Source organism: Myotis davidii, unplaced genomic scaffold, assembly GCF_000327345.1.
Source record: "Myotis davidii unplaced genomic scaffold, ASM32734v1 scaffold198, whole genome shotgun sequence".
Taxonomy (NCBI): domain Eukaryota; kingdom Metazoa; phylum Chordata; class Mammalia; order Chiroptera; family Vespertilionidae; genus Myotis; species Myotis davidii.
Window position 1 is genome coordinate 485,380 of NW_006291485.1, and position 25,023 is coordinate 510,402.

At 46.2% G+C, this 25,023-nt stretch overlaps 1 protein-coding gene across 2 annotated transcripts in view; it reads right to left on the bottom strand.

Moving 5' to 3' along the window:
• The window catches only part of PTK2B (protein tyrosine kinase 2 beta), a 49,976-nt gene that overhangs the window by 23,527 nt on the left and 1,426 nt on the right, over positions 1-25,023 (bottom strand). For both annotated transcript variants that reach the window (XM_015564613.1, XM_015564614.1), the window contains exons 2-9: positions 7,101-7,279; positions 6,524-6,611; positions 5,065-5,144; positions 2,540-2,602; positions 2,285-2,339; positions 1,700-1,840; positions 1,295-1,369; positions 563-664 (exon numbers count right to left, since the gene is read on the bottom strand). In XM_015564613.1, coding sequence (XP_015420099.1) covers positions 563-664; positions 1,295-1,369; positions 1,700-1,840; positions 2,285-2,339; positions 2,540-2,602; positions 5,065-5,144; positions 6,524-6,611; positions 7,101-7,279 — 783 coding nt within the window. The remainder of the gene's footprint in view (positions 1-562; positions 665-1,294; positions 1,370-1,699; positions 1,841-2,284; positions 2,340-2,539; positions 2,603-5,064; positions 5,145-6,523; positions 6,612-7,100; positions 7,280-25,023) is intronic.

Here is a 25,023-nt window from a genome sequence, read left to right on the forward strand (position 1 = left end):
ATGCCTTATAGCCACCAGGGGGCGCTCTTGTCATCCCTCCCAACTGATTGCCTTAAACTCTAGGAAGGCCAGTTCCAGGTCTGCCTTATTTTGGTCTCGCCTTGTACCTGGTCAGTACAAAATACGCAAGAGCAGAAACAGAATGGGGAGCAGGGGGGAGTGGGGCAGGGGATAGATGAATGAGAGGAGAGATAGAAATCTGTTTTCGGTCTGAGGTCTCTCTGATTCTCCCACCCACAACAACCCTGGGTCCTTGAGGTCTTGATTCTGCATCATTATTCACTTGTTCAAAGTTAGGCCACTGATTAGTGCCTTGATTTCTGGCACCCCCCAAAACAAACTCAGTTTTATCTTGACACTTTTTTAAACAGCTTTGTTTCCTGAGATACCTTCTTCCCAAAGTGTCATCATCCCGGTACCTTGTCCGAGAACTAGGTGCAGTTTTCTTAACAAGATCTCAGGAGCCAGAGAATCCCCGGCTTTCTGAGCATCTGCACAGGAACACCCAACTCGCAATTGTACCCCCTTGTTTCAGAGCTTCCAGGTTCCCAGAGATGCTCACCTGGGGGGCGCCTTCGATGTCCAACTGCAATACTGCCTCACCCTCCTCCAGCAGGAGGCACCTGATGGACTTGATCTGCTTGAACTCAGCTAGGCAGGTGGGCTGTGGGAAAGGATCGGGGGGTGGGGGTGAGGGGGAGCTTCAGACCATCTCACTCCTGGGATCAGGCCATGGAAATTGGTCAGTATGGCGGGGGAGGGGAAGGGGCACAAGGAAAAGTGGGAGCTGGGAGTATCTCAGGAGGATGAAGAGAGAATCAAAGACTATTAAGACTGGAAGGATCATCTAGTCTAAGCCCCATGGTTCGCAGATGAGAACATGGGTCTGGAGAGAGCCAGGACTTGCCCGCGGTCAAATGCCAAATTGGTGGTAGAGCCAGGACTAGACCCAGGTCTTCTGACTCTCAAGGGAGTGATGGCCCCATCTTTCCATTGAAAGAACAACGCTTGTATCTGAGCCAGAAAAGCAGTAAGAGTTTCCTTCCCTCTGCTCTGCATCCCCAAGCCATTCTGCTCTCCCAGCCTCTATGCAGGAGACAATCTCAGGGGGGAAAAAACCGGCAGCCCCATGCTGTTATGCCAAACACTGTCCCTGCAGCTGCTCAAACCAAGGACCTCTGCTCTCAGCAATGGGGCAGGAAGAATGGACGGGGCAGGCCAGGATAGGAGGCAGCAGACAGGGCAGACAGCACAGCCTGGGGCTGGTTGGGGCGTGGCCCCAGTCTCTCTCTACCTTTGCATCTTGACTTGTCATCTGGCGGATGCCTTTCGGGCCGATGACCAGGTCCACAGTGATGTTCCATCCTTGCTGGAATAAAAGGAGAGAGGCACTTGCTGCTCAAGCCCTGCCCTGCTCCTATTTCAGAAACTTGAAAAGGCCCACTAAACTGGGCTCAGACTACTATCTCCTGGGCCCTCCGCTCCAAACCCCCGCCATCCAGATTATCCTCCTCCCCAAACCCTGCCCACCTCCCAGAGTGGGAGCCAAGATTTCCCTTTCCTAGTGCAAGTCGATTAATGGTAGTTGCATTTTAGGGCAGGTCAGTACACGCAAGCAAAGCCCCTTCCCAGCCCCCCTGGATGGCCTCCTGGCTCCCTTTCCGGAGAGGCCTGGAATTCAGGTGGAGGAGAGAATTACAATGAGTTCACAGCGATAGGTCTCCTGGTCGATGTGGGCAAAGCCGGCCAGGGTGTTGAAGAACTTCATGACGCACTCCTCCTCCCTGAGCGAGGCATATTGCTGGAATGTCTGCTGGATCATCTTCCGGAACTGCTTGGGCTGGGGGAGATGGCAGGGGTGAGCTGGCTCCTCCAGGCTCTGATTCCTTCCCCAGGGATCTCACTGCTGAGGGCCTGCCTGTGGCTGTAGGACGGTCCCCAGGCCTCTGCCAGGAGAGCAGTGGCGATCTCTTACCTAGAGCACAGGCCTGTTTTCTCGAGGGAGGCTCACCATAGCCCTGGGAGGGAGGCAGGGGCGGCAGGGAGGCAGTGCCCCAGTGATCAGGCCACACAGCTAACTGGCCTCTGATGTGGAACTAGAGCCAGGACTCCTGAGCCCCAGCCATGGAAAGAGCCCACTGGATGCATTTGTGGTCCTATGTCCAAATGGCCCAAGATGGCACAGACCCCCTGGCTGTATCCCCAAGTATCCCAGCCCAATGCCTTTAGCTCTAGTCCTGGGACCAGCACAAAAGGGGTCCTTCTGGGCTCCTTGCCCACTTACCTTTAAGCTCTCCTGCATCTGCTTTGGGAAAAACAAGTCGAGCCCTACTTCCTTCCTAAAAGAAGAAGAAAAGCATCATTTGACACCCCTCTCCTTCAACCCAGGATTCTGGCCAATCAGGAGAGGTAAGAGGGCTCGAGGGCTGGGGAGATGGGTCCTGCCTGGCTCTGGTCTGGGGGTGAGTGAAGTAGGGGTGAGTAGGAAAAGTACGGCAGCAAGAAGGGAGGAGAGGCAGGGGCCAGTCTCAAGACTTACTCCAGGAGCTCGAAGTTGGACTTTTTGTCAAGTGCATTGTGTGGCATGTCCTTGAAGAACCGCCTGGAGAAAGAGAGAAGTCATGGAGAAGCTGATGGCTAGAGAACAAAGCCACCAGAGCCTGGTTGCCCAGTCCCCTTCCCCTGCCACATGTGAGAACCACTGGGAGGGAGAAGATTAGGAGAGTAAAAAAATTGATACTTAGAAAACCACAAAGAAAAGGAGAAAACCCAGAAACCTCATTCCTAGAAAACACATTTATTCATTTTTTAATATATATTCTTTCCCATTAAGTGTATGTCTTGATGGAGATTTTAATGTATTATTGAGTTTAGCAATTGTTTAAGTAGAGACCAAATAGCAAATGTCCCCACTTGAGTCTCCTTCATTCTCTGCCTGGATCACCATGTCTAGTAATTTTCACTGCTGCAGACATTGTCACACTTTTAATCCCACATTAGAGTGACTCAGTGTTCCTTGAGCCAGCTGTCTTAATACACATCTGAGAACAGTTTGTGCTGATACTGTAAGCAGAGAGAGAGGCAAGTAACTTAACATTCAAAAGATATGAATTTAGACAATTCACTATGAATGGAAAATAGTAATTATATCCTCATCTCACACTTCATTTAAACATTTATTCTAGATGGACTAAAGGGATAGCTGTAACAATAAAATCGTTTTAAAACTACAAGAAAACCTAGGAAAATATTCCCAAATCATGGAATTGGGAAGAACATCTAAATCGTGAAATCATAGAAGATATCCCCAATTAAAACGCATGAGCTGGCTTGGCAGGAAGAGCCGATGGCCACCACAGTGCTTATTAGCGACACTTCACAGGTGTGCTCTGAGGTTTTCTATGAATGCAGCAGGCAAGCAGACAACACTGGCTTGGTACATTTTCTAAAGCTTCCGGAATAAAGAACAGTTTACCAGGCTGAACAAAGGCAAGAGGAGCGTATGCCAGACAGAGGGGATGTATTACTCACTAAGGGGGTGAGAGCTGCTCCCAAGTCCCAGGCACAGTGGCCCCTCAATGTCACTCCTGGCTTATAATAATTGTTGAATGAATGAATGAATGAATGAGCATTGATACTGGGGGTGGATAACAGAGTTTTGAGGACTAGAATATTATTCAATAAGCCTTAGCAAAACAAAAGTTGGGGTTGGCTAAATGCAAGGGTAAACAAACTTTGAAATGAGCACTGAGGAATTAAAACATGTGAAAGTAATAGCAATTTTAGAATGATTAAGGAGGTGGCAAAAGGAAAAATGTTTAATTAGGAAAAAAGTAACTCAGGTTTTTACCGAGGTCATCCCGATCTCTTAAAATCCAACTCACTCCCTATATCATTGATTGCCCTTCTCTCGTGCCCTGAAGATCAGTTATTGTGTTATTTTTGACAAAGGAACCCAATCACTCAAGTGTGCCATAGTCTGTGTGTCTCTAACATTTGAAAATCACTGGGATGCCAGGGGGAACCAGTCACCACTGCTAATCAGATGTACTGCTTTTTCCAGAGATTGAGCTTCACAATATTCTGGGTTGAACCCCAACTCAGCTGCTGCCAGTGGGCACCTACTTATCCCCAACCTGCCCCAACTGCCATCACTGAATGAGGATGCACCTGCTAGGAGGGTCCTGCAGTGCCTGGCTGGTTCTCCCCAACCCAGGTCTGCCATGTTAACTGGCTAACACACCAGGTGGACAGAGTGCCTATGGCCAGGCACAGGTCCGTAACCTAGCTAATGAGAGCAGCCAAGAGTAAGGCCCATTTCTTAGAGTGTCATTCAAAGTTGTCCACCATCAGCCCCAACTTACCCCCCACAACTCATCTCCCATTATCCTCCAGTCTGTTCTTTTCCTTCCGTTGGTCCCTGAGCCCAGAATGCATACTCCCCTGCTCAAAACTCCCCCTTATCTACTGATGGAAATCTCTCTCCTCCTTCCTGGAGCAGTTCAGATCCCCTCTTCCTGATGCCCTACGGCAGGATTCATGGCTCCTATAGGCACATCTGCTTGGCACATATTTCATCCTGCCTTGTATTATGATCAATTGTAGACACACCTATCACCTCCAAAACACTGTAAATTTGAGGACCTCTTGGATAATTCACTAATTTCATACATATTTATTAGTACCTACATGAGGTGGGGACATAGTGGTGAACACAGATTAGAAAACCCAACATTTGAACATTTCCCAGAATCTCACCTAAGGCTCAAAAGAAACATTACAGTCACTTGGGTGACAGAGAGATGGAAGAAGCAGGCACCCTGGAGGCAAAGGCAGTGGCAGCCAAAGGAAGGTGGGCACTCCAGCCAGAGAGGACCAGCCGGGAAGGCAAGCAGGGCAGGCAAGCACCTCAGGGCCTGACCCTTTGTCAGCCACCACTGCCCCCTCCCGGTTCTCACATATCCACTCTTACTTCCCACCCTGGAGGAAAGTCAGCTGGCCAGGAGCCCAGCACAGGAGGGGAGGCATGGGTCCCCTCCATGGAGAGGCCTAGAGGCCACATACCTGAGCTCCAGACAGCCCAGCTGCAGGGCCATGCCCTCGCTGACCTTGCTGGCGTAGCGTTGCATGTAGTCATTCCGGAGCTGGCGGGGAGAAAAGACGAAGCTTAGACTCCCACCCTCATTCCCTGTGTCCCTAGGCCAGTGATGGCAAACCTTTTGAGCTCGGCGTGTCAGCATTTTGAAAAACCCTAACTTAACTCTGGTGCCGTGTCACATATAGAAATTTTTTGATATTTGCAACCATAGTAAAACAAAGACATATTTTTGATATTTATTTTATATATTTAAATGCCATTTAACAAGGAAAAATCAACCAAAAAAATGAGTTCACGTGTCACCTCTGACACGCGTGTCATAGGTTCACCATCGCTGCCCTAAGCAGAGGCCCCAGGATGCCTTGAGCACAATCCTCCTGTCTCTCACACATGCCCACCATGGGGGACGCTCACCCTCCGCTCTGCCCCTGCCTCCCTCCAGAACCCTGAGCTGTGCTGACCGAGCCTCCACAGGCTGAGGTCTTTGGGGGTTTTTGAAGTGTTTTAGACATGTTCCCATTGGCTCTGCGAGGCAGGGAGTTCCAATTCCCCTCCCCAACTCCTCATTTTGGAGATATGAAAACTGGGATTTGGGGGAGGAGTCAGTAATTTTTCCAAAGCCTTGTTGGTAAGTAGTGACAGGTGTCATCCTGTACAAGAAAAGTCTGGCGTGGTCTGCAGCAAACCAGGAGAGAGATATAGGAGGGAGCTAAGACCAGGCAGAATATAACGATGGCAACTGACGTTTACTTAGCATTCAGTCTGTGTTAGGTCTTGTGTTAGGAACTTTACATGCACCATGGTTGGTGTGTTGGAGAAGCTCCAAACAGCTATTGAAAGCCAGTTATTAAATGTTTTGAAATTTTGCAAGCTGATATCACATCAGTAGCTTGAAACAGGTCTATTTACACCATGGAAATTGGCAAGCTCTATGTTTTGTTTTGTTTTTCTTCAGAGAGCTGGTTTACCAGCACATTGCTAATAATATCATTTGATCCTCAATAATATAACCCTATAAAGTAGGTACTATTATCATCATCCCCATTTTATAGAAGAGAAAACAGCTCTATGCAGGTGAAGTCCTCGGGGGGTACCAGCTTAGAAAATGGCAGAGCTGGATGAGGAACCAGGTGTGTCAGATGGCAGACCTGCTCTGCCTGCTTCACCAGCCAGGTCTCCTGGGCAGTAATTAGCCAGTAGGAAAGCCCAAGAGGAGCCGTGAGTGTCTGGGTCGGGTAAGCTGGAACTTAATTAGCTGTGAGAGATGCCGAGTTACACAGCTGACCAGGGGCCAAGGAATGTCCCCAAGAGAAATTTCCTGAACTGGGACCTCCAAGGCTTTGTCCTCCCATCTCCTAGGAGAGCCTGGCTAATACTTGGCATTCAAGGTGTAATAGGACCCTGGGCACAGGAGTTGTTTTTTACCTGTTGGTAAAAATAAAGCAGCGTGGTCTTGTCTTCCTTCAGGCTCTCCATGAAGTCCTCTGGCAAGTAGCGGATTTGAAGGTCATACCTGGGGCAGGACATTAGACTCCCTTGTATGTGAAGGAGGAGTAGGGCTGGCCAAAGCAGACGCAACCTCACCCACCACCTGTGGTTCCTGGCCACCCATGTAGGACTTTTCGTTGGGTGGAGGACCACAGAGGACAGACGGGTGGCCAATAGTGCTGACTCTCCACGATTCATCTTTATGGCCACCAGTTTCCTTGGACCAGCCACTGGCCTGGATCACCCTTCCCCCAGAACTCTCTTCCTCCTTCTCCACAGCACCAACAGCATCCTGCCTGGGGATGTTTCTAGGTACCTGTCTTGAATGAGGATGTGTTGTGACCCCATGCTAAGCTTTGGCAAGGACATGCATTGGGGGGACTAAGCCTAAATCGTCACTCAGATGCTCTAGAAGACACTCAGAGGTTGGGAAATGCTCCAAGGAAGCACCTCCAGGGCCTCCCCACTCCCCACTCACCTCCCCCCATTCGAGAGCCTAGGGCTCCTCTCCTACCTCCACTCGGCTTCCACGTGAAGATACTCATACTTGTCCTGCACCTCACCCACTGTCATCTGCGGGTGCAGCCAGTGGATCTCGTCTGACTTCATGTGCTTCAGCCTCAGCCCATAGCACTCAGCCAGCTGGATGTTGGGCCCGATCCGCCCGCTCAGCAGGATGGAGGCAATGACCTCCTGCGGAGGAGAAGACAGGGGCATGACTCAGAGGTGCCTCCTTCTAGGCTCCCACAGGCCTCATGCAGCCCCAGAGGTATGTTTCTCTAGGGTGAGGTTCCGGCTTAATGTTTTAGCCATCTGTGACTCTCTAGCCCTTAGTGTAAGGCCTGGTACACAGTGAGCTCTAGGTGATGAATGAACAAACTGGCAAAATGAGGCAGAGACGGAGGAACTAAGAGGAGAGAGCAGAAGCGAAGGAGAAAATGCAGCGAGGCAAAGAGCATGAATTCTGTGCTTCTGCATTTCATTCCAACCAAACAGTTAATAATTACCGAGCAACCACCATGTAAAAGGCATGCTTTGAGTGGTTTCCAATTTAATCGGCATTGCTCGGGGTCTGCAGTAGGCACTTCCAGGCACTTTGCATACATTGCTTCATTATGTATGGATTGCTTCATTAAATCCATACAATACAGGAAAGTAGGTGTGACATCCCCCATGTGGCTGATGAGGAAACTGATGAGGCCACACAGCTCATGGAATTAAGCTGGGATTTTTAACCCTGGTCCACTGGACTCTGAGGATTTCAACTAGACCAAGCTGCTCTGTGGGATGGTGGGGCTGGACAAGAGAGAAGGACAGGACTCACATTAAGGGATTAAGTGGCACAGTCCCACACAAGAAGCATGGCCACAGGAAATGGAGTGTTGATAAGAAATGAGGTGCCCTCCTTATTCCTACTTTCTTGACCAGAAGTCAGGCTGCCCGGCATCCTGATGCCATAGCTTCCTGGCCTAGAGCCAGAGCTGTATTAAGAGGAGGACAATTGGGCAGCTGCCTGGAAGCCCATCTACAAGGCCGTGCCTAGTTCTGAATCACATTGACTCCAGTTTAACTCAAGTTCCTCATGTGGTTCCACACATAACTGGAGAACCCAGCCTACTCCTGGTGGAGCAGAGAGAACCCCCAAAGGCAACGTTTAAAACTCTCCAGCAATGACTTATCTCTGTTGAATATCTTTGCAATGTGTATGCCATCAAGCTTACATACAACCATTTATAACACAGAGAAAATAATAGCACCTATTTTGAATGGTTTTTTAAGGATTAAATTAGATAAAAGTCCTTAGGACAGAACCTGACATGAGGTAAATACTAAGAAAAATGCTAGTATTACTTCAATACAGCAATCCAGTATAGATTCTAATGCTTTTGTAAAAACAAAGAAAGAGGGGAAGGTGAGAGAGAACCATTGGGGGAAGAGAGAGAGAGAGAGAGAGAGAGAGAGAGAGAGAGAGAGATCATGAGTGCTTTACTTTTGAAAGAACCTAGGATCAATGATGTCCTGATTGTCATTTGCATACCAAACACTGCGTCTTAGTTTCCAAATATCCTTCTCCACTAAAAAGATCCAGGGCTCCTGGAAGAAATGGTTGATTCCAGGGCTAGGGCAAATAAAGTGCCTGATGATCCTGGAATATCTTTTTGTGCTAGAAAAAAAGGAAGAGATTGAAGACTGTTGGGGCTGTATAACAAGGAAACAGAATCAGCTTAAAGGGGCTGGCACTGGCCAAATCTGGGACAACCTAAGCTTTAAAATATTCAAGATAGGAAGGAATAGATTACACCCCACTGAATAAAATGGAATCTGAGACAGATAGATAGATAAATAAATAAACAAACAAACAAAATAAATAAATGAAAAGGAAATGTTTTCCTTACAGTAGAATGCCAACTAGTAAATGTAGAAGGATGGAAATAGAAAATCACCATTTGGCAATAAATAGTGTTGGTTGGTTTGGGCATGATTCATCAATGGATGATACAGTTGGAGGGTTGAGGTCTGATGATAAATAGGATAGCGACATGATCTTAGCATATCTTCCTTCAGACACTAATCATATACCAAGGAAAACCTGACTGACACAAAAGCTCATCAATGCTAACATCATCATAAGTAGACAGGTAAACAGAATGTCTCTCCCCTTGATCCAAGAACACTTAACTATTTCTGAGATATTTCTGCCAAAAGTTCATGTCTGAGCCTAGTCATGACACCCAGGGTGAGGGGATCTTCTCAGAGATAAATAGAATAAAAGGCCTGTACTCTTTCAGACTTGGGAACTCTTTTAGATTGGAGAAGACCAAAGAGATTAGACAACTAAATGCATTGTATATTTCTGGACCCGAGGGTCTAGCTGGAATCCTTAAGTTTATATAAAGTAGGTACTATTATCATCACCAAGTGTGGGTGGCCTGGGAACCCTGGGACCTGAGACTAGGGTCTGACGAGGGGTGTCTTCTAGGTGACTGTGCCCTGAACCTGTGAAGTCAGTGGTAGCTCCAGAATTGCACTGTGAAGTGCACCAATCCTTCAGGTGCACTTGGACAGCAACCAGGTTAACCATCACAGGTGACAGAAAGAGAACTCACTTACGAGTCACACAAATCCTGTCTAACCCCAGTTCTGACACGTTCTTCTAACAGGATGACAAACTCCCTGAGCCACAGCCCCCTTCCTGCTGTCTCTACTCTTGTCTTGTGACGCTGCAGAATGATTCCTTCGTGCAAACCATCAGCGACGATATATGACATACTCACTCTGCAAAGCATTGTTAGGAGCCCAGGGCCCACACAGAGCCCTCCCCTCGGGAGCTTCTGTTTAGCGGTGAGTCAGGAGAAAGTAGCTTAAATTGAGGACGTCCCAGAGTGAGGTAGGGAATCAGTTTTTTAAAAAATATTTTAATTGATTTTAGTGAGAGAGGAAGGGAGAGGGTAAGAGAGAGAAACATCGATGTGAGAAACAGAAATTGGGTGCCTATCCTAAGCACCCTGACTGAAGATTGAACCCACAATCCATGCATGTGTCAGACCTGGAATGGAACCAGCAACCCTTCAGTGCATGGGACAACGCTCAACAAACTGAGCCACACCTGCCAGGGTGGGAATCAGTTTAAATGAAGAAAAATTTGAGGTCTGACATGATCTCACTGTGGAGGCTTTTGGATCAGTCCTTCTTCCCTCGCCCTTTACTGCCAATTCCCAAATATTCACACAGCTCCTCAAGCAAATGGGGGGAGCACCAAAATCAGCCCTCTACCCACAGCTCAGATTGCCATTAATGAGTCAATATTTCTTTCTCTACTAGAGGCCTGGTGCACGAAAATTCATGCACTGGGGGGGTGTCCCTCAAGCTTGGCCTGCACCCCCTCACAGTCTGGGAGCCCTCAGGGGATTCCAACTGACTGCTTAGGCCTGCTCACCCCGCACCCACCAGTGCTGCCGGCCTCCTCTGTGGGAGGCAACCAGGTGGGCTGATCAGGGGATGGCACTGGCACCGGCCAGCAGCCCTCTGCTGCCACTGCCCCTGTTGCCATCCCCTACAAAGATGTCTAACATTAGGTGACTATATGTGTGGGGATGTTTCTCACCTCTTTTTCTGTTCCTTTGACCTAATAGTCTATCCTTATAGCTCAGCTACATTTTATAACTTCTTTATTTTATTTTATTTTTTTCCAAATTTTATTTTTTATTACAAAGGGTATTACATATGTGTCCATTTTTTCCCCCGCCAAAAAAAAACATGAACCAAGAGGCCATGGTTCAATTCCCTGTCAAGGCACACGGTCGAGTTGTGGGCTCTGCCCACTGGCACATGCCTTGGCTGGCCTGGCGCCACCTGCTTGTGAGCCCCGCCTCTGGCCAACCAGTAGTTCTGCCATTCAGTCAATTTGCATATTATGCTTTTATTACATAGGATTAATAAATCACTTTAAAAAACAACAGTATAAGGTGTCTACCTACTTACTAAATTGCCATATGTAACATGATAGGGAAAAATAAAAAGCTATCTTACTTTTACCAGTTGCCAGTTAGATAAGACCAGGATTCTTTTTTGCTACAGGAAAACCTTTACTTCTGCTCATAAGAGAGCTACTGAAAAGCAGGCCCTCAGTTTGCCTGTGGCTCACAGCGACTGGTGCTTTATTGCAAACAGTGGGATTTCTATGGCTTTCCTTCCTGCTTGGTTAACATTGATTTATTGTCTTTATCAAGTAGTGTGAAGACCCCAAACTGCCTTTGCCTCTCTCCCTCTTCTCTGGCATTTCCTCTTTTAGGTCAGAAACAAAGAAGGTTTGTATGCTTATCCCCATACCCATGGTAATTTCTCCCCAAAAAAGGTCACCAAAAAAGGTCACCCAAGCAATTAGTTACTCAATCCACTTTCTCTTCCTTTATTGGTACTCAGCCACATTTTCCCCCATCAGAAATTAATTTTTGTATATAGCATGAGGAACGGCTTAAAATTAATTAATTTTTACAAAGATGTCTAACATTAGGTGACTATATGTGTGGGGATGTTTCTCACCTCTTTTTCTGTTCCTTTGACCTAATAGTCTATCCTTATAGCTCAGCTACATTTTATAGCTTCTTTAGTAATCGCTATAGTCTCATGATTTTCTTAGGTCCACCCTTTTATTTAAACAAAATACCACGCAGGCTATGTGGCTCAGTGGTTGAGTGTCGACCCATGAACCAAGAGGTCATGGTTCGATTCCCTGTCAAGGCACATGGTCGAGTTGTGGGCTCAATCCCCGGTGTGGGGTGTGCAGGAACAGCTGATCGATGATGTTTCTCTCTCATCGATGTTTCTATCTCTCTATCCTCTGCCTTCCTCTCTCTCTCTAAAAATCAATAAAATACCTAGTTTTTTTTATTCTTGAGCTTATAAAATATATTTCATGTTAGTGGCTGAGTTTTTAGAAATGTCATAACTGAGACCTCCTGCCTCCCACCTTCCATTAGAATTGGCCTCACTTTTACTAATGTCACACCTCTTACTGGGGGCAGCCTGCATCCAGTGCCTGGTCACCATTTCAGGGGTGTAAAGGCCCTGTCCGTTCATCCCAATTTAGGACAGCTCTGCTGGGCCATCCCAGCTTCGGAGTAACACAGCCCAACTTCTCCCTCTGCCCATCCTGCGTCCCTCACTCCCCCAGGTGAGTTTCACCAGCGTATTCATAACACGCTTCATACATGCAAACAGGTCTGCTTTCCTGGGACCCCATCTGAGGCACAGGCCTTCATTGCTTTCAGGCTTAATTTAACTCCTTACTCTTTCTCTATAAAGTCAAAATGCTCCTTTTCTTAGAAATGATTGAATTTAAAATTTTAATAAATCAAAGCCTTCATTTCAAAAAGTCTTGCCTGAATTCTATTTTAAAAGGTGTCACGTTGAGATTGATGGCATTTTCAAACAGGTGACTTTTTGTCAAAAATCCTCATTGGTTCCTCACTTTCTCCATGCTAGGGTAAGATCCAAACTCTTTAGCATGAGGCAGAAAAGGCCCTTCGGAAGTTTCCTCCACGTGCTCTTTCCAGTCTCAGCTCCCACCCGCATCCACGCTGTGCTCTAAGTTCCAGCCTCCCAGAATTCCTCTTTCTCATCCAAGCACAGCACGCTCTTCAGGCCTGGAGGACCCCTGGCTCCCTGCTCCCTCCTGCCCTCTATCCAAGTGAGCTTCCTGTTATCCTTTAAAACCCAGTCAGCACTGTGAGGTCCCCTGGGAAGCCCTCCCTGAGTCACCTTAAAGGGTTTGTTTCCTCCTCCGAATACCCAAAGACCTTTGCACACACATCTAGTAAGATACCATTTTTTAAACTGATTTTTAGAGAGAGAGAAGGAGAGAGGGATAGAGAAATAGAAACATCTATGAGAGAGAAACATCATTGATCAGCTGCCTTGTTTACGCCCCACATCGGGGATCGAGCCTGCAGCCCGAGCATGTGCCCTGACTGGGAATAGAACCATGACCTCTTGGTTCCTGGGCCGATGCTCAACCAATGAGCCACACCAGCCAGGCTAGTGGGAAAAAAAACATGTTGAAGTCCTAATAGCCAGGATCTTACAATATGACCATATTTGGAAATATGGTCTTTACAGCCTAATCAAATTACAATGAGTCATTGGGGTAGGTCCAATCCAATATGACTGATGTCCTTATGAAAAAGGGACAATTGAACATAGAGGGAGACATGCACACAGAAGAATGTCAGGGAAAAATGGAGGATTTGAGTACTGTGTCTACAAACCAAGGACTGCTGAAGATTGCCAGCAAGCCACCAGCAGCTCGTAAGAGGTAAGGAATAGCCTTCTCTTAAGGCAGCGGTTCTCAACCTGTGGGCTGTGACCCCTTTGGCGAACGAATGACCCTTTCACAGGGGTCGCCTAAGACCATGCTGCATATCAGATATTTACATTATGATTCATAACAGTAGCAACATTACAGTGATGAAGTAGCAACAAAAATAACTTTATGGTTGGGTCACAACATGAGGAACTGTATTTAAAGGGCCAGAAGGTTGAGAACCACTGTCTTAAGGGTTTCAGAGGGAGCATGGCCTTGCTGATGCCTTGATCTTGGACTTCTAGTCTCCAGCTTCAGAGCATCCCAGCCCAACTTCTGTTGCTTCGAGTCACCTCATTTGTGGTACTTTGTTAAGGCAGCCCTAAGAAACTAATATAGACATTAACCAATTAGAACTAAGACTATTGGCCATATTTGTCTTCCTAACCTTCCAAATCAAGGTCAGAAGCCAAGCCTTACATAGGATAGCATGCCCAATTCCAAGCCTACGCCTGGCACAAGGAAAGCCCTCAACTATTTGAGGAAATGAATAGTGGCCAGCTCCTTGCATCACAAACTGGGGTTTTGAAGGATAGTGAGCTACCATGCAAAATGTTCAAGAGATCAGGAGTATGGTGATTGACACCACCACAGGCTTTGGAGTCTACAGGACCTGGGCACCTGACCTCCATTTCCCCATCTGTAAAATGGGGAAAACACCCTTTCAGTCATGGGAGTATGGGTGGGATTAGACAACATGTGGTATAAATAAAAAGAGCAGATATTAAATTATAAGCATGTGACACTGGCCCCCTCCACCTTCTAAGGCGATTTCCGTGCATCACTCAACTCTTGGACGTCTTGTTTGTATTATAATAAACAGGATCTATAGGATAGGAAATTATATACAAAGTATGGCAGTGATAGAAGCAGAAACAAACTCTTCCAGAATGAAGTATATCAAAATGTGAACAGTGTTGTCTTGGGTTAGTGCAATTATGTACAAGTAGATTTTTATTCTCCCAGGTTTTTTATGTTCAAACTTTTGTATATAATGTAATAGGAGGATGTAATGTAATTGGACTCTGAGGCCAAAACTGTTTCATCTCTGATGTGCTTTGTGACTTTGGGCAAATTAACTTCTCTGACTGGTCATTTGTAAAATGTAAAAATATTCCTCTTTTATAGGGTTCTTTTGATGATTAAATGAGATGATGATACCAGTTAGGGACTTAGCATAGGGCTCTGCACAGAGTAGTGCTAAAGAAAATGTATTATCATTATCGAATGAACATGTATTCACTTTATATATTGTTGGATTTGACTTGCTTATATTTTATTAAGGATTTTTGCACATATGTTCATGAGCAATATTGGTCTGTAGTATACTGTGCATATATTCATTTTACAATTGTAAAAAATCTCTTCAAAAATAAATGTTTAAGTTTAGCTATGATAAGCTTGGTTTCACAGATTAGGCATGAAAAATTCATAGTGAGATAATAGGAGCAGACATCATCTTCCAACTTGAGACAAATGCCATAGCTTATGCCTACGTGCTTGGCTCATGTGTTAGCAAGTGGGGATCTCACATCCTCCTGATAAGCTCAGTTTTTAAGAGGTGAATAAATTCCCTGAAAAATATACAACTCTAAAATAAAAATGCTGACTAGACAGTAAATGTCACAGGTCCAGAGAGCAAAAGAATAGCCGAAATTCACCCAGGTCTTGATGAAAGCTAAGTTGAACAGATATTTTGCCTTCTAGAGACTAGAAGATCAGATGCAAAAGCAGACCTTACTGGCATAGCCCCCAAAATAAAATCTAGCCCTGGCTGGTGTTGGTCAGTGGTTAGAGTGTCAGCCCATGCACCAAAGGGTCTCAGGCTCAATTTCAGGTCAAGGGCACAAACGTGGGTTGCAGGTTCAGTCCCCAGCCTTGGGCATGGCACATGTGGGAGGCAACCAATCGATGTGTCTCTCTCACATCAATGTTTCTCTCTCCCCCTCTTCCCTTCCATTCTCTCTAAAGATCAATGGAAAAAAATATCCATTGGTGAAAATTAACAAAAATAATAATATTAATTAAAAAAATAAAATCTACAACTATATAGATACTCAAATGTTCAAATGTTTATTAAGCTCATACAACTTAGACTGGAATTTTAGAGCCTTAAGTAAATTTAGAGATCACTTAAATTGACTTTTTAAACAAAGAAATGGAGACCTAAGGAGGTCAGGTGACTTACTCAAGAACATACAAGGAATTCTATTTTAAACCAGCTGAAATTCTATTAAATTCTATTAATCAATCTATCACTTATGATTGTTAATCTTCCCTCTGGTTAACTTCCTATTTGGTCTTTATATTAAGTGATGTAGGAGATTACTGGTCTCATTTGAGTACTCTCTAGGCATCAGTTCATTCATTCATTCTACAAATATCTCCTGCATATCTCCTGGGTTAGGCTCTATGTAGGCACTGGGGATACAGCGGTGAATAAGACAGGAGGCCACTTCTGCTTTGAGACAGACAAGTGCTAGAATGATGACAATGGGAGTGCTATGGCACCACCTCCAACCACGCAATGCCCATCTACAGCCTTTCTCTTCCCTTCGGCCCATCCAGCCCTCTTCTGTCACCCTTTCATAGATCCTTCCACACTCACTACCTTGTGAGTTCTCCGACTCTAAAACAATGACCTTATACTCTGGAGCTCTCCGCCATTCCAGGATTGCTGATAATCCTTTCCCGGAGAGCGTGAGCCAGCTGGGTGTCCTGCAGGCAGAGGTGGGGCAGCAATGGGTCCCAGCACCCCTGAGGTTCTGATTCAGTGAATTTGGAATGGGATTGCCAAGTAACTGGTATTTTAAAAACTCTTCCGTGACTCAGACCATCTGCCTCATCGGGGAACCCTGATGTCGCAGTTACAGAAACCCACCTGCCTGCCCTATTCACAGCATCTCTTGGGCATTTGCTGCCACAGATCCAGGCTACCACCCCCAGAACATACCAGGTCATTCAGAAACTCTTTCTCCTCCACTGGAATTTGGACTTGAGATATGGAATTCTAGCCAGCCTCGGTTGGCTTTATAACTAGAATCCATTCACCATTCATTCATGCAGCATTAAATAATTACCAGTTAATGAATTCCAGATTGGGGAATCAAAGGCAAAGTCCTTCTCTTATGGTGCTTATTTTCTATCAGGGGATGGATTAAACAGTAAAAAAAAATAAGCATAATAATATCTCAGGTTCAGATAAGTGCTAACAAGACACACAAAGAAGGTCAAGGCACCAGAAAGACAGGGGGCTGCTATTTTACATGAGGTGGCCAGCAAAGACCTCTCTGAGAAGGTGGCATTTGTATAGACTCCCCAGAGGAAGAAAGGAGAAGAGAAGTGACCTTGTAGGTAAAGAGTCGTCCAGGCAAAGGGATCAGAGAGCATAGAAGCCCCAAGGTAGGCATTTGGGAGGCCACAGTGTGCTTGGTGCTTTTAAGCAGCTGTGAAGAGGCCAGTGGGCTGGGGAGGAGAGGGCATGAAGGGAAGTGAGGGGAGAAAGCTAGGCCAGGCTTGTTTTCTGTAAAGGGCCAGGAAGAAATACTTTAGGCGTTGTAGGCCATATGGTTTATGTCACAACTACCCAGCTCTGCTGTTGTAGCTCAATAGCAGGCCTAGACAATATGTAAACAAGTGAGTATGGCTGTGTTCCAATAAAACTTTATTGACAACAACAGGTGGTGGGCCATATTTGGCCTTCAGGCCATTGCTTGTTGACCTCTGTTGAAGACCGAAGTAAGGACTTTGGATTTTATTTTGAGTGAGACGGGACCATTGGAGAGTTTAAAGTAAAGCAGTGATGTGATCTAAGCTATACCTCAAATATATCCCTCTAGCTGACCTGTGTTTTGAAAATCACCATAGCTGCTACCTGTAGAATGAACCACAGGGGGATAAGGGGAGAAGCAGTTGGGAAGTGATAGGTAAGAGATGCTAATGGCCTGGACCAGGGTAGAGGCCATGGAGATGGTAAGAAGAAAGTGGTTAGAATCCAGATATGTTTTGATGGCAGGGTTGACAGGACTTCCTGATGGATTGAATACAGAATGTGAGAGAAAAAGAATCCAAGAATGACTCTGAGGTCTGTACCCCGAGACACAATTTACTGAGAGAACAGAGATGTTCTCTGGCAACTGAGACTCCCGAGCAGCAGTGGGGAAAGGTGACTTTCATCAGCCTGTGCTCTGTGGTCATTTCCCGGTACAATCCTGAGCTTCAGTGTGGGTGTACAGAGGTGTTCAAATTGCTTGCTCATCTGCATACTGTATACACAGGTCTGTCTACAGCTGAATGAGGGTACCAGCGACACACACTGATCCTGATGGCTGAGGTAGGCTGCATGGTAGAACCTAAAAGATATGCCCATGCCCTAACCCAGGGGTAGGGAACTTGTTTCTGCCAAGGGCCATTTGGATATTTAAATGGAGCTAAGGCCATACAAAATTATGAGCTTAAAAATTAGCCTGCTATATTTAGCCAAACATTTAATTAATTCATCCCTAATACCTTGACAGGGCCAGACCAAATGATTTTGCAGGCCTTAGATGGCCCACGGGCCAGACGTTCCCAACCCTGCCTTAACCCACGGAACTTGTGATGTGAACTCATTAGGAAAAGGAGTCTTTGCAAATGTAATTAAGTTAAAGATCTCAAGATGAGATCATTCTGGACTGTCTGGGTGACTCCCAAATCCAATGACGTGTCCTTATGAAAGACACACACAGAGAAGAGGAGAGGAGATGTGAAGACAGAGGCAGCCATAAACCAAGGAAGCAGGAGCCACCGGAAGCTGGAGGAGGCAAAGGGGATTCCTCCCATGGAGCCTTTGGAGGTGGCACAGTCCTGCCGACCTCTCAGGATTGGGCTTCCAGCATCCAGAACTGTGAGAGAATGTGTTCCTGTTGTTTTAGGCCACCCGTTTGTTGGTCGTTTGTTACCTCAGCCCTAGGAACCAAGTACAATAGCTAGACAAGTTCTGCGTTCTCAACACACCTAAGGGATAATTTTTTTAAAAGTGATGGATGAACAAAATAGTAAAAGTTAGCATCACTAATCTCACCCTGAAAGCATTCATGTTGATGTGATAAAAGACTCTATCTAACCAGGACGTTCAGCAAGGCAACTGCCAGATTAAAAATAGAAATGTAAGCAGGGGCACCTGCCTGCTAATTTGTCGATGTAATGAATGCGGTCATGCAGACAGAGAGGCCCGGAACGCTGCGTGTGCCTCGGGCCCCCATCTGCAGACGTCTGTGGGTAAGTGCGCTGGCCTGTGGGCACACACAGGAAACGGGGAGGGGGTGCAGCAAGGAGACGGTCCTTGCGAATGCACCTCTTTTTGTATCACTGTGAGTGTCTCTGTGGCATCAGTTTGTGGTTTCCTGGCTGAACCCTTTCTTCTCAGGTTTTCAGCCTCACATATGGGGGCTGGCCTAGGCTGGCTTCATTTACTCTCTTTAGGGTAACCTTTCTTTTAGAAACGGTAACTTCCCAGGACAGGAAATCATGCCTTCCTCCCCTCTGGCACCTCAACCTAGTGGTCTTACTCCTAGTGGCATCTGCAGGAGGGCAGCAGGTTTGTTCTGGAAACACAGAACCTGAGCGGATGCACTGTGGGCTGGAGGCTGCTGTTCTGACCACATGGAGCGGTTGGCCGGGTGTCTTAGCTCCAGCTGCTATAACACAATACCAGAGACCGGGTGGCCTAAATGACAAGCATTTATTTCTCATTGTTGAATCTAGAGGCTGTGAGGTCCCACCCCAAGGTGCTGGCAGATTTGGTTTTGGTGAGGGCTCTCTTCTCATTTGCAGATGGCAGCCTCCTTGCTGTGTCCTCACATGGCGGGGAGAGAACTCTCGTCTCTTCACCTTCTTTCAAGGACACTAATCCCATCATGGGAGCCCTCATGGCCTCATCCAAACTAATCACCTCCCACAGGCCCCACCTCCTGATACCATCACACTGGGGCTTCCACATAGGAATCGGGGGTGGGAGACACAAACATCCAGCCCATCACACCCCGTGTCTGGTTAAGGGATAGATTTAAACAATAAACTAAATGGGATGATTTTCTAATGAGTATAGGGTAGAATGGGCCACAATATCTGAAATCTGCTTCTCTGGGAATGATCTGGAATGTGTTGTGTGACCTGGATTTACTAGGGAGGGCAGTGAGTACAAGTGTGTGCAGAACAGGCTACATTTGGGACTGGACTCTGCCCTCCTTACACATCAGGCAAGTGACACGCACCAGACACCCCTGCAGCCTGGGAGCCTTGTTCTGAGGGGAGGGGACACAACTGGGGGAGAGGGCACGGGTTGTCTCAGTCATCCCCTCCCGGGAATGTAAATGGATTCTAAGCGGGGTGATGCTTCAAGACAAAATGAGAGTGAATGTGGCTTTCCAGCATGAAAGAGGCTGGCTGAGGAACAGGGTCTTGGATGTGGGGGTCCTGCCTGCACCCTGGGAACCACACCCTATCACAGCTTTTCTGCTTAAGATCCTCCTTGTGCGACACAGATGACCCGATGATGGACAGAGATGGGCCTCTGCAGAGAGTGGGTCAGCTGGGGTTAGCCAGAGAGAGAAAACACCATGAGCCAGCAAGTCAGTGTGCGGCAGAGAAAGGAGCAAATACGGCACTTAGAAGTAGGTGACCATATAATTTATCCCCAGAATCATGATGCTCTTGAGATTGGCAGGGGCACTGTTAACAGTCATCCCCAGTGTGTGTAAACTAAGACTGTCCCAGACAAACCAGGACACATGGTCAACCTACCCAACACACCCTAGAGAGAGTGAGTCTGAAGAGGAAAGAGAAAGGAGAAGAGTGTGGGTAGACAGCAGCGGGGTGGAGAGAGAGAGTATGAAAGAGAGGCTGTAAGAGTCAGAGAGATGCCCTGTGTGGGCATGTCTGGGTGGCACTCCGCTGGTTGTTTACAAAGTGTTATCTTAACCCCTTTCCCAGACAAGCAAATTAGCATGTGAGAGAAATATATAGTGCTGGAAGCCTCCACTTGTTACAGAGATTCTGAGCTCCCAAACAAACACAATTTCCCATGAATATCAAACAAAAGGGGAAATGAAAAATCAAGAAGAGACAGATTTAGCACGTCGCTTAATTCTCGTCAACACCTGTCCTAAGAACAGGGCCAGCACTTATTCACCCAGCTTTTAACAACACAGAGAAAGCGTCATGAGGCTATTGTATTTGCATAGAAAAAAGTGGAGAATAAAAGAAACACATGAATTCAGCAAGTACGCACGGAGTAACTATGATTTGGAAATGGGCTACCAATGGACCATGCCCAGGTGGTTCTTGATTGCTTCTATTTCATCAGACACAGCGAGATGGGGGTGCCGGAACTTCAAGAGTGTTCATATGGAAGGACACGTGCTTGGCGAGCTTGAAAGGGCTGGCAGCGTTTTGAGCATAGGAAGATGGTGAAAGAAGATATGTAGCTGAAAGTAGAAAGTTCCATCAAAGAACAAAGCCCAGCTAGGGAAGGAAAGCGCAAGAAGAGGGCAGGAAGCAGGGGTGGGAGGGGCCACTCTAGGAGGAGAGCCTCAGGCAGGGAAGCTGGGTATGGACCCCTAGGCCTGGATGCAGCATCCACAATTAGCCCTTGAATAGCAAAGCTATTCCTCGACTTTGGGCCAAGCTCTTCTGTACTCTCTCCTCTCACAGAACCTCTTTCTTCCTGTCAGAGTACTTGCCTCCACTTGTTGTAAAGGTTCATTCATCAGTGTGAGTCACTGTCAGGCTCACCTTTGGCCTGGACGCTCCATGAAAGCAGGGAGTGCATCTGTGTTTGGGGGTATGTCATAACAAGCATGGTGCCGGTACATGGGGCACTCAACACATACTTATGAAATGAATGATGATATTATTCAGGACTCTTTCATAAATGATCTCACCCGCAGCCAGGGCTTCAACCACTCTGCCGAGGCTGACAACACTCAAATGCCTATCTCTAGCCCAGTTCTTTCCTCAAGAATCATGTATCAAAGAGTCTACTCAGCATTTTCACATGAAAATGAGCATCTCAATTGCTCTGAGAGGTCCAAAACTGAACTTGTGAACGCCCCACTCCCCAGTTAGTTTCTCCTCAAGTGTTCTTCATTTTAGGAAGTGGGGCCCTGTCCACCTGTACCAGGGCTTCCAGTCTTGACACCTCCTTCTTCGTCATTCCTGTATCTCTTGTCCATCAGCAAAACCTTTCATTTCCACCTCCTGAATTATCTGCATTACAATGACTTCTCTCCATACACGATGGTGGTTAAGAGTGCAAACTCTGGAGGTGGGTTGACTGGCTTTGAAAATAGGTCCTGCCACTTAACTAGCAACTTGTTTAACTCCTCTGGACCGCATTTCCTTGTATACAGAATGGAGATAATAATAACAGTATGTGCTTCATAGGGGTTTTTTGAGACGTCATAGGATAATGCATAAGCTGTGCTTTCAAAAGTGCTAGCTGCTATCATCACCACCATCACCTTGACCTTTGGCAGCAGCATTATCATCACCACCATCATCATCACCATCATCACCATCACCACCTCATCATCAATCCTCATCACCATCATCTCATCATTGTCACCACCACCACCACCACCATCACCAACAACACCACCAGAAACATCATTATCACCATCATTATCATCACCATGGCTACATCCCAATCTAAGATACCATCATCTGAATTACTGCAATACCACCTAACATCTCCCCACATCCATTCTTGCCTTCTTCCAATCTATTTGCCACTATGTGACCCAAGTGATCTTTTAAAAATGCAATCTGGCATCATTCATACGCTTAAACGATATCAGTGACTTCCCACAAGAGATGGGGTAAAATCCAAAATCGTGAATGTGGTTTAAATAGCCAATCTTGGCCATTCTTTAGCCTCAGACCTGCCCTGTGCCTTACCACTTGAGGAGCTTCTGCTGGTAAAACTCTGAAATGTTGCTTTTACTCATTATGTCTCTGATTGCACAATGCCTTCTGCCCCCACCTCTCCACTGAAGATGTCTAGCAAAAAGTCATTATTGCACTTGTTACTGAGTCGAATAAACCTATTTTTAGCCTTATCTGATTTGACCTTTCTGAGTGTCTGACACTATTAACCACTCTTCCCTCAAATTTTCTTCTACCTTGGTCTCCCCTGCCTGTTCTTTTGTTTATTTTTATCTTTCTCTGGATGATTTATCTTTTTCCTTCACCTGTTCTTCCTTCTCTACAAGCCTCTAAGAAGTGATGTCCCAAGGTTTCCTCATTGAAACTCTTTTTCTCTTGCTCTACTCATTCTCTGTGGGTGATTCTATCCATTCGCATGGTATCCATTGCTTATTGACTCTTGAATCTTCAACTGGAGGTCCTTTCTCCCTCCTGAGCTCCAGGTCCACTTTCCTCCATGAGGGTGTTTTTAATAAACACAACACATGTTAAAGCTGAAATCTCAGAACACCCTTTCTCTGTTAGCTCAATGAATGGTACCATCATCCATTCAGTTGCCCAAGCAAAAGCTTGAGTCATCCAGTCTCCTTCCTTTATCTCCCTCCCTACATCTAGTTAATCATCAAATTCTGTTGATTCTGCCTCCTTGGGTGTACTCAGATTTATTGACTTCTCTGTGTTCCCAATACCACTCCCTTAGTTCAAGCCCTCCTCATTTCCCACCAGCACTGTGGCCACAGCTTCCTAACCCAACTGCCTTTCACCAACCTTTCCTCTCTCTTGCCTTTTTTGTACTGCTATCAAAGTTTAGGGAAAAGCACTTCCTAAGTGATTTTTCCAGAGAACTAGTGGCCCAACTTTTAAAAGAAGGGGTTCTTAGGCCATTAAGAACTGGCTAAAGGAAACAGCCCCCCCCCCCGTGGTCCTTTCTTAGTGATCCACTATGCGTATCAGCATATTTAATGTTCTGGCAAGTCTTCTTGCAAAGAAATCTGTTCAGAATTGTTTAAGCAAGCATCTCTCAAACTTCTTTGACCATAAAACTCCTTTTCCAGGACACATTTCCTAATATCTTGCAGGAGACTATGGACTATTCAAAGCACAAATCTGATCATCCCACTTCTCTATTTGAAAATATGACAGCCGAAACCGGTTTGGCTCAGTGGATAGAGTGTCAGCCTGCGGACTGAAAGGTCCCAGGTTCGATTCCGGTCAAGGGCATGTACCTGGGTTGCGGGCACATCCCCAGTGGGAGATGTGCAGGAGGCAGCTGATCGATGTTTCTCATCGATGTTTCTAACTCTCTATCTCTCTCCCTTCCTCTCTGTTAAAAATCAATAAAATATATTTAAAAAAAAAAAGAAAGAAAGAAAATATGACAGATCAGTGGATAAACACCAAAAGAAACTCTTGGAGATTCCTGAGCAGGGTAACGACCTAATAGCCACACGATCAATAGCTTCCGATGATCGAGCTCCTACTCTATGGAGGTGTTTCTCACTTATCATCTCTAATCCTTACAACAAGGCTACCTGAGGGCACAATGCCCAGTGAGGAAATTGAAGCCAGATTGGTTGGGTGTTGGGTCTAAGGCCATAAAAACAATAAATAAAAGCAGTATTTGGCTCAAGGTCTAGGTGGCTTTAAATCCATGGCTACTTGTGATAAATAGGTGATATCTAGCCTGCAGGATTGGAAACAGGAAAAACAAGAAGGTTTGGACATAAATTCCTAGAAGGCCCCACATCTTTCTTTGTTTTCCATCTCTTTTCTCATAACCCTCGATAGTGCCTCGGGTGCTGGCCATTCTTTTTAAACTTGGGTCTCATTGCCCAGCAGGACATCAGGCAGCTCCAGGAAAGCCTCTCCCCGGCTCAAAAACTGTGTGATTCTTCCTGGTGCCCGAACAAGTCCACGTTCCCCAGCCCGATATTCCACACCCTTTCTTATCTGCCGTCAACATTTCATTTCTGATCCTCGCTTTATACACTTTTCTAAATATAAGCCATGCTCCAGCCAAACAGAACTACTCACTGTTTAGCAGCCTCTCTGCCTTTGTTCTTACTGTTCCCGCCTCGTGGAAAGCCTTCTGCTCTCCACAGAGCAGGCTTCCAATCTGCCTATCCTTCCGGTCCCTTTGCACTAGAACACATTCTGGTCTGGACCATCCAGATGCTCTCTGGTTTTCAGTAGAAAGTCAGGAAGGTGCCCCCAAATTTGGAAGTCAGGTTAACTTCTGGAAATTACACCAGCAGAACCCACAGTGGGTGGCATCAGCTATCTGTAAAGACGACACACCCAAAGGAAGGCTCAAGAAGGAGAGAGTTCAGGAGATATGAAAACACCCTTCTAGAAGAAGGTGTTCAGGGCTTACTCGAAGGACACAGTTGTACCTACGTATCCGGAACCATGAGATGAGCAAATAAGGCCCTAATCCAATCAGTTACAGGAAACAGAGGGAGTAACCAAACCATAATCAATTGTGATAACTGGCCAAGGCAGTGACCTAATCAACTACATTCCGCTCTGGTGTGTTGAAGCATAGGATGTGCTGTAATAGATGGAAGGCAGCCAAGCAGACAGATGTGCAGAGGTTCTGTGCTGCCAGCAC